This window comes from Chiloscyllium punctatum, chromosome 2, assembly GCF_047496795.1.
Source record: "Chiloscyllium punctatum isolate Juve2018m chromosome 2, sChiPun1.3, whole genome shotgun sequence".
In the NCBI taxonomy this organism is placed as follows: Eukaryota; Metazoa; Chordata; class Chondrichthyes; order Orectolobiformes; family Hemiscylliidae; genus Chiloscyllium; species Chiloscyllium punctatum.
This window is the reverse complement of record NC_092740.1, coordinates 17,166,989-17,179,099: the sequence shown is the minus strand read 5'-3', so window position 1 is coordinate 17,179,099 and position 12,111 is coordinate 17,166,989. Positions and strand designations below refer to the sequence as shown.

General features: G+C 45.1%; 1 protein-coding gene across 1 annotated transcript in view; it reads left to right on the top strand.

Moving 5' to 3' along the window:
* The window catches only part of LOC140494784 (probable ATP-dependent RNA helicase DDX60), a 130,072-nt gene that overhangs the window by 80,345 nt on the left and 37,616 nt on the right, over window positions 1-12,111 (top strand). Inside the window, exons 22-25 of the mRNA XM_072594382.1 lie at window positions 2,222-2,350; window positions 5,689-5,816; window positions 8,685-8,843; window positions 11,578-11,716. Coding sequence (XP_072450483.1) covers window positions 2,222-2,350; window positions 5,689-5,816; window positions 8,685-8,843; window positions 11,578-11,716 — 555 coding nt within the window. The remainder of the gene's footprint in view (window positions 1-2,221; window positions 2,351-5,688; window positions 5,817-8,684; window positions 8,844-11,577; window positions 11,717-12,111) is intronic.

The window sequence follows — 12,111 nt, the reverse complement described above, 5'->3', positions numbered from 1 at the left end:
TTCTATGAAATTCAAAACCTTTCAAGATCAACTCAGTCATGTGTGTGCAGTCTCAACATGGAGTCCTGAATACAATAACTGAGGGAGTGCTGCATTATCCGAAGTAATTTCTTCCTTGATGTGTGATGGAACACTCCTCATTTGCCTAAATGGGTGCAACTCCAACAACACTCAAGAAACTTATTCAAAACAGCCAATTGTTTGGTATCACATCCACTTTCTCCACCATCAATGGTCAGTTACAATCATGTGTACTATCTACAAGATGTGTTGCAGCCACTCGCCAAAGATCTTTAGACAACACCTTCCCAGCCCATGGCCACTTCCATTCCACAGGACAAAAGCAGTGGATATATGGGAATGCTGCTATTTGCAAGTTCCCCTCCAAGCCCCTAACCACTCTGGTTTGGAAATATCTTGCTGTTCCTTCAGTGTCATTGAGCCGTGACAGCACAGAAACAGACCCTTCGGTCCAACTCATTCATGCTGACCAGATATCGTAAATTAATCTAATCCCATTTAAAAGCATTTGGCCCATATCCCTCCAAACCCTTCCTATTCATATACCCATCCAGATGCCTTTTAGATGTTGTAATTGTACCAGCCTCCACCACTTCCTCTGGCAGCTCATTCCATACACGCACTACATTCTGTGTGAATAAGTTGCCCCCTTGTTCCTTTTTAAAGCTTCCCCCTCTCAGCCTAAACCTATGCCCTCTCATACTGGATGCCCCAACCCCCGGGAAAAGACTTTGTTTATTTACACTATCCATGCCCCTCATGATTTTATAAATCTCTATAAGGTCACCCCTCAGCCTCCAATGCTCCAGGGAAAACAGCCCCGGCATATTCAGCCTCTCCCTGTAGCTCAGCAACAGAGTAGAATTTTCGTTGATTTTTAAAATGTTGCGCATGTGCAGATTGAAGAAATGGAAGGGGAGCCAGTCTATTGGGCATTCAGTGTCAGATTGTTGGTGTTCGCAGATGTTATGTTAAAAAGAAACTGATCCTGGTTTCTCTCAGGTTGAAGTTGATATCTTGAAGTTGATATCTGGCCCCATAATTTGTTTGAGGGTGCTGTGGGTGACTGGCTTACTGAATTTGCTTGATTTCCTGACTGATATTTATCCTCCCCCTCACTTCATTCAACTCATGACGAGCACTGAGATTCAAATCAAGTGGAGTTTGTAACCAACATTAACACTCCAGCAAGATTCCATTTGTAATTGTTTGGTTGTACAGAGGGTGAGATTTGTTGAAATAATATAGAGATTTGGCCAAAGATTTGCAAGTTGCATCTGTCAGGGCCATACTCTGATTTAAAGTGGGGTGGGGGGAGGGAATCAAATGACAGGAGAGTGCTGATTGGTTGGTAAGTAGATTCTGATTGGTAGAGGTGTTGCCATGAAAAACTCACTGAAATTTGAGCAACAGATGACGCTAGCAACAGATACTGCAACCATAATATGGGTGGTGTTCACCCAACAGGATGTTAACGTCAAGTGATAACATTAGTAAAATGGTATGTGAATTTTAGTGTTGATGTGATGCTGATATATGTATCACAAATACTGGCTGATTGATTCAAATATTACCAGCTATACCCAATCAGCCTTCTCTTGTAAAACCTGCAGCACATTATCCAATATTAGACACGATTCTGCAATTGGAGAGCATTTTGCTCAATAGTCCTGAGTGCGTGAAGAATTATGCTGGCAGCCATTTTCAGATTGTCAGTCAGGCTTGCAGCGTAGGGCACTTTCATATACTGGATGTTACATTATTACCATACAGATTCTTGTTCGTCACAGATGTAGAAGTATGTAAACGAACGCATCTATTTCGACTCAACAACATACTCATAATCATTGAGTAGGCCTTGAGCAATTAGAGTTAACATGCCTAGCTTAAAATTTCAACAAAGCCTGAAGTTCACTGGCACTCACCTTTCACCAGTGCCTTCAGATGGTAATTCCTTAACTAGTCAAAGACCACTTAGCCACAAACAGAGTCTAACTATCGTTGTCTCCTATACATCTGTATCCTTGCGAATTATCCTAACGAATACAGGATGATCTTATGTATTTTGTCAGCAATGTTCATGACTCTGTTATTAATTTCCAAACACTCTCTCTGCTCCTTTAACCCTCCGCAGAGCCATTCTCTACTGTGTGGTCACTGTTGTCTTTGCCTCTCGTTTATGATCTTGGTTTTATTTCAGGAATTTGAGCCCGAGGAATACAAGTCATTCAGGAACAAAGTCATCATCAGGAAGAGCGATGTGAGGGAATATGAAGCTGAGCTGAAGAGAGAATTTGTCGGATGGTTGAAAGCAGGATGGAAAGACAAAGTAGGTTTTCTCGTTGTCAAAGTGATTATTTCAATATGTCCTTAGAATGTGTGCCGCCCTGGCAAGGCCAGTATTTGTCAATATTCTCAAAGGCTCTTGAACTGAGTGACTCACAAGGCCAAGTATGAGCCAACCACATTGTTGTGGGTTGGGAGTCACAGTTCGGCCAGACCAGGTAAGTATGACAGACTTCCTTCCCTAAAGGGCATTAGTGCACCAGATCTTGCTTAAGTAAAATAAAAGCCACCATCAGAGACTGTAGCATCACATTTATTCACTCTATTTAAGTTGCATCAGTGACAGTGTGGGATTTGAACCACTGTTCCTCTGGATGGTTTGTGCTCTCTAGATTACTGTGCAAGGAATGGCACCACTCCACCACCAGCTCCCCATTAGGTAGCAATACCTAGAATGAGCAGTATAAAAGGCCCATGTTTGCGTTTACATTACACATAGACCACCTTTCATCTCTCTTCTGCCCTATAAGCATTTTCTTTCTACTTACAAATACATAAAATCCCAAAAATATCCAATACAGGAAAAGGGATAGTCCATTCAGCCCTTTGAGCCTGCTCTGCTGTTCCACACGACCGTGGCTGATCTTGGGCTTGAACTCGAACTTCCCATCTGCTCTCCATTTTCCTGAGAGGTCAGAGGTCCAACTATCCCAAACTCAAATGATTTGTGAATTTGATTTGATTTATTATTGTCACATGTACCTAGGTAGAGTGAAAAGTTTTGTTTTGTGTGCAGTACAGGCAGATCATACCATATAACGATCATTGGTTGATTGAACAGAGCGAGGGGTATGAATTTACGGCTGCAAAGAAGGTGCACAAAAAGCAAGATCAACATTAGGTTTGAAATTTGCGAGCACCATTCAGAAATCTAATAATGATGATGGATGGTGCTGACAAAGGAACAGCTTGTGACTTCAAATGATTGTGTTGGACTATAATCCTGGTGTCTGACAAAGTCTGATACCAGCGGGGAAGAAGCTGTTCTTGAATCTGTTGGTGCACGTGTTTAAGCTTTTATGAAGGGGCATCCTTGGCTGTGGGTAGTAGAAAATGTCAAAAGGTACACAACCTTTTGTGTGAGGGGGGGATTTCTCCTCATCTCAGTCCTAAATGATTAGCACCTTATCCTGTGGCTGGATGCCCATACTTTATCTTCCCAGTGGAAATAATGTCTCATCCTCCTTCCTGTCAAACCCTTTCCAAAATGGGAATGTTTCGATGGGTTCCCAGTGAACTGCTCAGTGTGGTCCCTCTGCACCTCAGAGTTCAGTGCAAAGTCTCACCCCTTTGATGACAGCTTGGATCACTTCTAGCATTTACCTTGAAGAGGCTCCTATTTGCTTTCAGTGATCTCTAATTATTGTTCTGCGTTCTGACGCACATAGGAAAGTGAATAGGTTAACAGCAATCTTTTTATGTAGTAAGCATTTAGGGTCTGGAGTGTAATTCCTGCAATTCAGACATTACTGAAGATTTCAAAATTGGAAACAGGAACAGAAATTCCTGGAAAAACTCGGCAGGTCCAGCAGCATCTGAGCAGAGAAATCAGAGATAACATTTTTGGTACTGTAACCCTTCTTCTAAACAGCCTTTTTGATACAATAACCAGACAGGGACTGTCAAGTTAAAAATGTGTAACCTTTCTTTCTAAAACTTCCCTTTCTGCAGAGGGGTCACTGGACCCGATATGTTAACTCTGCTCTCTTTCTCTCTCCACAGAGGCTGCCAGACCTCCTGAGTTTCTCCAGCAATCTCTGGTTTCGATTCTGATTTCCAGCATCTGCAGTTCTTTCCATTGTATTTGAAATTGGATTCCTGGCAGAGAGAAAAGCGAAACTATTTGCAACTTGAAAGGGAAGGGACTTGGGAATGGGACGATGTGAGTTGCAGAGGGCCAGTATGGGTACAGCAGGCTGAATGGTCTGTCTCTGTGCTGTAACCATGCCATGGTTCCATATGATGAAACCTCTGGGAAAATACTTCAGCAGAGTTGGTACCTTAAATAATTGAGGTGGAAATTAGAAGAAATGTCTTTTTGCTCAGAGGGTTACAAGTCTGTGGAAGTTGCTTGTTGGGACTGAGGTGGAGGCAACATCCTGAACTACTTTTCTGTATCAGAGATGGATAGATTCTTGACTAACAAGGGAGCCATTGGGTGTTGAGTAGATGTGAAGTTGTGACCACAATAAGATCATCGTTGAGTTTATTGAACAATGGAGTAGGTCATCATGAACAGGTAGCCTATTCCTGCTTCTAATTCATGTTGTATTTTATCATGTGATTCCTAGGATAGTGAAAGATAAATGGATCTTGGTGTCTTGTGTATTTTGGGTCTCCAGAGAAGACAAGGCTCATCTCTTCAGGATTGCTAGTTGGAGATGCCATATTGTTATGCATCACAGAATTGTCACCACACTGAAGGAGGCCATTTGGCCCATCATGCCTACACTGGCTCTTCAAATGAGCATTGTGACCTAATGCCAATTTCTGGCTTTATCCCAATATTCTTACACACTATTTCTAATCAAATAACCATCCGTTGCCCTCCTGAAGGCCTCACTTGAAGCACCACATTTCCAGACAGCGTATCCCAGACCCTGACTACTCGCTGAGTGAAAACATTTTTCCTCATATCACCATTGTCTTTTTTGCAGGTTACTACAAATGCAACTCTTGCTCTTGTTCCCTTTACAAACAGCAACAGTTTCTCCCTACTCCATCCAGAGCATAGAATCATAGAATTCTGAGAGTGTGGAAACAGGCCATTAGGCCCAACAAGTCTACACCACCCTCCGAAAACCCTTTAAAAAGAAACTCCACCAAGTCTCCTCTCAGCCTTCTTCTCTCCAAGGTGAACAGTCCCAGCATCTTCAGTTGTTCTCATCACTGAAACTCTTCATTCCTGGAATCATTCTTGTAACTTGCTTTCCAACGTGATCATATCTCTCCTACACTGTGGCACCCTGAACTGTACACAACACTCCAGATGAGGTCAACCATGTCTCCTACACCTTTGTGCTCTTGTACCCCTGTCACTAAAGCCAAGGGTAGGGTTTGCTTTATTAGTCACGCTCTCCAGCTGTCCTGCCACCTTCAATGATCTGTGTACACATACAAGGATGCTGCCTGAACTGCTGTGCTCTTCCAGCACCACTAATCCAGTATGTGTACACATACAGCCAGCTCCCTCTGCTCCTGCACCCCCTTCAGAATTGTGCTTCTTGTCTGAGATTGTCTTCCAATGTTCTTCCTCTCAACATGCGTCACCTCACACTTATCTGCATTGAAGCTATGAAATGTCTGTGCTGTTTATCCCAGGTGGAAAGGGTGCTGCTTTTACTGAATCCGAAAGCTAAAGGGACATTTTGCATCAATAAGAAGAGAAACTTTCCACTTGTGGTTGAAACGCTTCAAAAGATGGATTTGTTACCTGCTTTATTTTTTGCGTAAGTGCCTTGGGACTATCACATGGCGGTAGTGGGGGGGTGGGGGGGGGGGGGGGGGGGTGGAGGGAGGGGGGGGGGGTTGGCAATGGAATTGTTGCTGTGCTGGAGGGAAATGATAACACCATTTGAAAAAATACGTGGCTTATTTCACAATGTGTGTGGAGCCTGAATTTCTGTGGGGCTTTGGCAGCAGGTCCGTCATAAAATCAGAGGCAGCTTTACAATCCCCCCCGTGCCCCCCCCATCCCATGTAAGAATTAGGAGTAAGAGTAGGCCATTCAGCCCTTCGAATCTGTTCTGCCATTTTATTAAGCATGACTGACCTCATCTGGGCCTCAACTCCACTTTCCTACCCACTCTCCATAACCCATTACTAATTTAAAAATCTGTCTATCTCTTTCTTAAATTTATTCAGCATCTACCACTCTCTAGGGGAGCAAATGGCGCAGATTTATGACCCTTTGTGAGAAGTAATTTCTCCTCATCTCTGTTTTAAATCTGCCACCATTATCCTAAAACTGTGGCCTCTCGTTCCAAGACCCCTCATACGGTTGCTCAGTGGGGAATGGGCCTGGGTTCGACTCCAGCCTCAAGGGACTGTTTGGGTGGAGTTTGCATGCTCTCCTTGTGTCTGTGTGAGTTTGCCCCGGTTTCCTGCCACAGTCCAAAAACATGCAGGTTAGACAGATTCACCATGGGAATTGCTCAGTCGCTGCTCATAAGACAAACCCACTACCTCGGGAGTTGGTCCATTGAACCATTGAACTGTCTCCAACGCAGTTACATAAATGGCACAGATTGGCCGTCCGAATGCCAAGAGACAGGCAAGCAGCATCATTTGAATTTAAATCCATGTTCTTTAAAGCCTTAGCTTCCATTTTCCCCCATCCCCACCTCATCCCTTCCCACAATTCCCTTCCCAACGCCTCTTGTAGCCTTCTCCACCATCAACACCCACTCCACAATACCTCCCTACCCCTCCACCCCCCCCCAACCCCCCAGTACCTGACAGAGAGAGACTCTAGATCTGTCAAAAGGCCTGGATGGAATCATTGAGTGGCAACTCCCCACCTCATAGTCAGTCATTCTTGGCCTGAGATGGATCCCAATCCTAGGCTCAACAAAGGTAGCATTCCTCAAACCTACCACGCACCCACCTATCCTCAGCACCCCAACCCAACCACTATCTGCTGTTCCTGTCCTCTGGATTACGTCTTCACTGGCGACTACCTCATTGCTACCACTTACTTACCAACTTCCCACTGCTCATCCAATCAGACCACAGGGCATAGGACAGATGTAGGCCATTCAGCCCATCCAAATTACATTGCCATTCAGTGAGATCATAGCTGCTCTGATAATCCTGAGCTCTACTGTTCCTGCCTTTTCCCCATGACCTTTTGATTCCCTTCCTGTCTATCTCTGCCTTGACAATACTCAATAACCCAGCCTCGACAGCACTCTGAGGTTAAGAATTCCACAGATTCACAAGACTCTAAGAGAAGAAATTCCTCCTCCTCTATGTCTTAAATGTGTGACTCCTTACTCTGCAATTGTACCCTCTAGTCCTAGACTCTCCCCACAATAGGAAACAATCATTCCGCATCTTCCTTGTCAAGTCCCCGAAGAATCTTCTATGTTTCAATAAAGTTGCCTCTCATTCTTCTGCATTCCAATGAACTCAGGCCTAGTCTACTCAACCTGTTCCCCCATATGTGGGATCATATGAGGAGCATTTGAGGACTCTGGGTCTATACTGGATGGAGTTCAGAACGATGAGGAGGGGTCTAATTGAAACTTAAAGAATACTGAATGGCCTGGTCAGAGTGGATATTGGGAAGGTGTTCCCATTGGTAGGAGAGACCAGGACCCGAGGGCACAGCCTTAGAGTAAAGGGAAGACCTTTTAAAATGAAGATAAAAAGAAATGTCTTCAGCCAGAGAGTGGTGAATCTGTGGAATTCATTGCCTGGAAGTCAGGTAATTGACTATATTTCAGACTAAGATAGATAGGTTCATGAGTATCAAAAGGATCAAGGGTTATCAGGAGAAGGTGGGAGAATGGGGTTGAGAAACTTATCAGCCATGATTGAATGATGGAGCAGACTTGATGGGCTGAATGGCCTAATTTCTGCTCCTATGTCTTATGGCTTTATGGACTTATCAGCCGAGTGAACCTTCTCTGGACTCCCACATTTGTTGCTGAGAGCTAACCTATCAGCAATGAGAACTGGAGAGAACCAGTCAGTGATTGGAGATGCACTATTTACCTCCTATCAGGATGAGGATAAGGAGATAAAGGAGTTAGGGTGGGGGTTGACCTTCTCTCATAGGCGAATTTCTTGGATCTTCTGAAGACCTCTGTGGTCAGATTCACACTCCTGAACACCTCCCTTGTACTGTGAGCATTGATCAGCTGTAAAGTGCTTTGGGATGTCCAGAGGTTATAACCATAGATTCCCTACCATGTGAAAGCAGGCCATTCAGCCCACTGAGTCCACACTGACCCTCTGAAGGGTATCCCGCCCATCCCTGCATTTCCCATAGTTCATTCACCTAAGCTGCACACTACTATGGGTAATTTAGCGTGGCCAAACCACCTAACCTGCATATCTTTGAATAGTGGGAGGAAACCGGAGCACCCGAAAGAAACCCACACAGACACGGAGAGAATGTGCAAACTCCACACAGACAGTTGCCCAAGACGGGAATCGAACTCAGGCCCCGGGCACTGTGAGGCAGCAGTGCTAACCACTGAGCCACCGTGAATGAAAGTTGTTTCACTCTTCAGCACCCCCACCATCCCCTGCTGCTGCCACGACAGCGTAATATTGGTTTCAAACACTGCTTTGCCTTTTCACTGTTGTAGATTTGACATTTCGTTGGTTGAGAGCTTTGCCGCTGAGCTGCTGAAACACTTGATGGAAAAGACGAAAAGCAAAAGGAAACCAAATAATGAGAAGGAGAAACAGAAACTAGAAAATAAACTCCAGAAGCTGTCAAAACACCTGGAGAAAGAAGATACCTCGTAAGTCTTTTATTGGAGAAAATATCCACCCCTACTGTTTTCTAGGGTACTGGATTAGAATTGTGCATAGTTGAGGTCACAATTTGATGATGTTGATGAATATAACAGGAGAACTGACTCCGTCAGAATTTTGTGGGCCCCATATCTAAGGACGGACGTATTGGCCAATGGTGGGGATCCAGAGGAGGTTTACACAACTAATCCCGGGAATGAAGGGCTTGTCATATGAGGATTGGTTGAGGATTCTGGGTCTGTACTCAATGGAGTTTAGAAGTATGAGGGGGGGGAGTCTGACTGAAACTTCCAGAATACTGAGAGGCCTGGATAGAGTGGACATGGAGTAGATGGTTTCCATAAGTAGGAGAGACTAGGACCCAAGGGCACAGCCTCAGAGTGAAGGGATGACCTTTTCGAACTGAGATAAGGAGGAATTTCTTCAGCCAGAGGGTGGTGAAGCTGTAGAATTCATTGCCAGAGAGGGCTGTGGAGGGCAGGTCATTGAGTGTTTTGAACACAGTGATAGATACGTTCTTAATTAGTCAGGCGATCAACGGTTATGGGAGAAGACAGGATAATGGGGTTGAGAAACGTATCAACCTTGATTGAATGGCAGAGCAGTCTTGATGGGCCAAATGGCCTCATTCTGGTCCTATATCTGACCAATTTATGGACTCAGAAGGGATCAAACATCAATTCAGAAAGTTAAGTCCCACCACAGCAGAAAGTTGAATTTGAATTAAATAAGAATCTGGAATTAACAGTCTAATAATGACCATGAAGCCATCATTAATTGTCAGAAAAACCTATCTGATTCTCTAATGTACTTTTGGGAAGTTTCAGGAATCGCTAGGATCAGGGAGGGTCCCAGAGGACTGGAAAATTGCTAATGTGACACTCCTGTTTAAAAAGGGAGTAAGGCAAAAGACGGAAAATTACAGACCGATTAGCCTAACCTCGGTCATGGGTAAGATTCTGGAATCCATTGTGAAGGATGAGATTTCTGAATACTTGGAAGTGTACAGTAAAATAGGGCAGAGTCAGCATGGCTTCATCATGCCTGGCAAACTTTCTAGAATTCTTTGAGCAAGTATCAAGCAGGTTAGACCAAGGAGAGTCAATGGATGTTACCTACCTGGACTTTAAGAAGGCCTTTGACAAGGTGCCGCGCAGGAGGCTACTCAGTAAGAAAAGGGCCCATGGTGTTGAGACAAGGTGCTCGCATGGATAGAAGCTTGGCTGTTGGGCAGAAAGCAGAGAGTGGGGATAAAAGAGTCTTTCTCAGGATGGCAGCCGGTGACAAGTGGTGTTCTGCAAGGCTCAGTGTTGGGACCACAACGTTTTACTTTATACATTAACTATCCAGATGAAGGAATTGAGGGCCTTCTGGCTAAGTTTGCAGGTGAGATAAAGATAGGTAGAGGGACAGGTAGCATTGAGGAGGTGGGGAGGCCACGGAAGGATTTAGACAGGTTGGGAGAGTGGGCAAAGAAGTGACAGACGGAAAGCATGAGGTCATACTCTTTGGTAAGAAGAACAGAGGCATGGACTGTTTTCGAAATGGGGAGAAAATTCAGAAGTCTGAAGTGCAAAGAGACTTGGGAGTTTTAATCCAGGATTCTCTCAAGGTAAACTTGCAGGTTGAGTCAGTAGTTAGGAAGACAATATAATGATGGCATTTATTTTGAGATGACTTGAATATAAGAGCAGGGATGTACTCCTGAGGCTGCGTAAGGCTCTGGTCAGATCACATTTGGAGCATTGTATGCATTTTTGGGCCCCATATCTCAGGAAGACGATGTACTGGCCCTGGAGCATGTTCAGAGCAGGTTCATGAGAATAGTCCCAGGAATGAAAAACTACACGTCCAAGGAACGTTTGAGGACTCTGGGTCTATACTGGATGGAGTTTAGAAGGATGGGGGGGCTGGTCTAATTGAAACATACAGAATACTGAATGGCCTGGACAGAGTGAATGTTGGGAAGATGTTTCCATTGGTAGGAGAGACTAGGTCGAGAGTGTGTTGCTGGAAAAGCACAACATCCGAGGAGCAGGAAAATCAATGGTTGGGGCTGGAGTCCTTCATCAGGAGTGAGGCTGGGAGCCTCGGGGGTGGAGAGATAAATGGGAAGGGGGTGGGCCTGGGGGGAAGGTAGCTGAGAGTGCAATAGGTAGATGGAGGTGGGGGTGAAGGTGATAGGTCAGAGGGGAGGGTGGAGTGGATAGGTGGGAAGGGAGGTAGGCGGGTAGGACAGGTCATGGGGACAGTACTGAGCTGGAGGTTGGAACTGGGGTGAGGTGGGGGAAGGGGAAATGAGGAAACTGGTGAAGTCCACATTGATGCCCTGGGGTTGAAGTGTTCCGAGGCGGAAGATGAGGTGTTCTTCCTCCAGGCGTCGGGTGGTGAGGGAGTGGCAGTGAAGGAGGCCCAGGACTTGCATGTCCTTGGCAGAATGGGAAAGGGAGCTGAAATGTTAGGCCATGGGGCGGTTTGGTTGATTGGTGCGGGTGTCCTGGCAATGTTCCCTGAAGCGCTCTGCAAGAAGGCGTCCAGTCTCCTCAGTGTAGAGGAGACCGCATCGGGAGCAACGGATACAATAAATGACATGTGTGGAAGTGCAGGTGAAACTCTGATGGATGAGGTTGCTCATAATTCTCAACCACCAAAATCGCTGACTTCAACTCCTTGCCTTGGATCTTTGGTCATCTGGTTCTTTGTTCATTTTTGTTTCGAAAGGACTGACCTCACCCGAAAGCAAAGCGAGCAACTCGTGCTTTACCGTACCGAATACGACATGTTAGAGCAAAGATATCGGAAACTTTGTGAGCTGCCACCAGGCTGTACTTTTGCAGAGATTTCAACAGCTGATGAGCAGGTAATGGGCTAGATCGTGATGGAGGAGGAAACCTCACAATGCACGTAGAACCATTGAAGGGGTCTGGGGAGGTGAAGCTGTACTGGTCATGTCATTGGATGAATAATCCAGAATCTCAAGCCTGTTGTTGTGCCATCATTGTTTTAGCAGACCATAGGGGCTGCTCTCTTATGAGAGCAAGGGCCACCAGACCTTAAGAAGGAGAGTCCTTCATGGTAACCTCAAACCGATGATGGGAATTGAACCCACACTGTTGGCATCACACTGCTCTGTAAACCAGCAATCCTGCCAATTGAGCTAAACCTATCACATCGCAAGCCTAATGCTCTGGGAGTATGGGTTCAAAACCCACCATGGGAGCTGATGTGTTCAATAAAACAGGGTACAAAAATGTT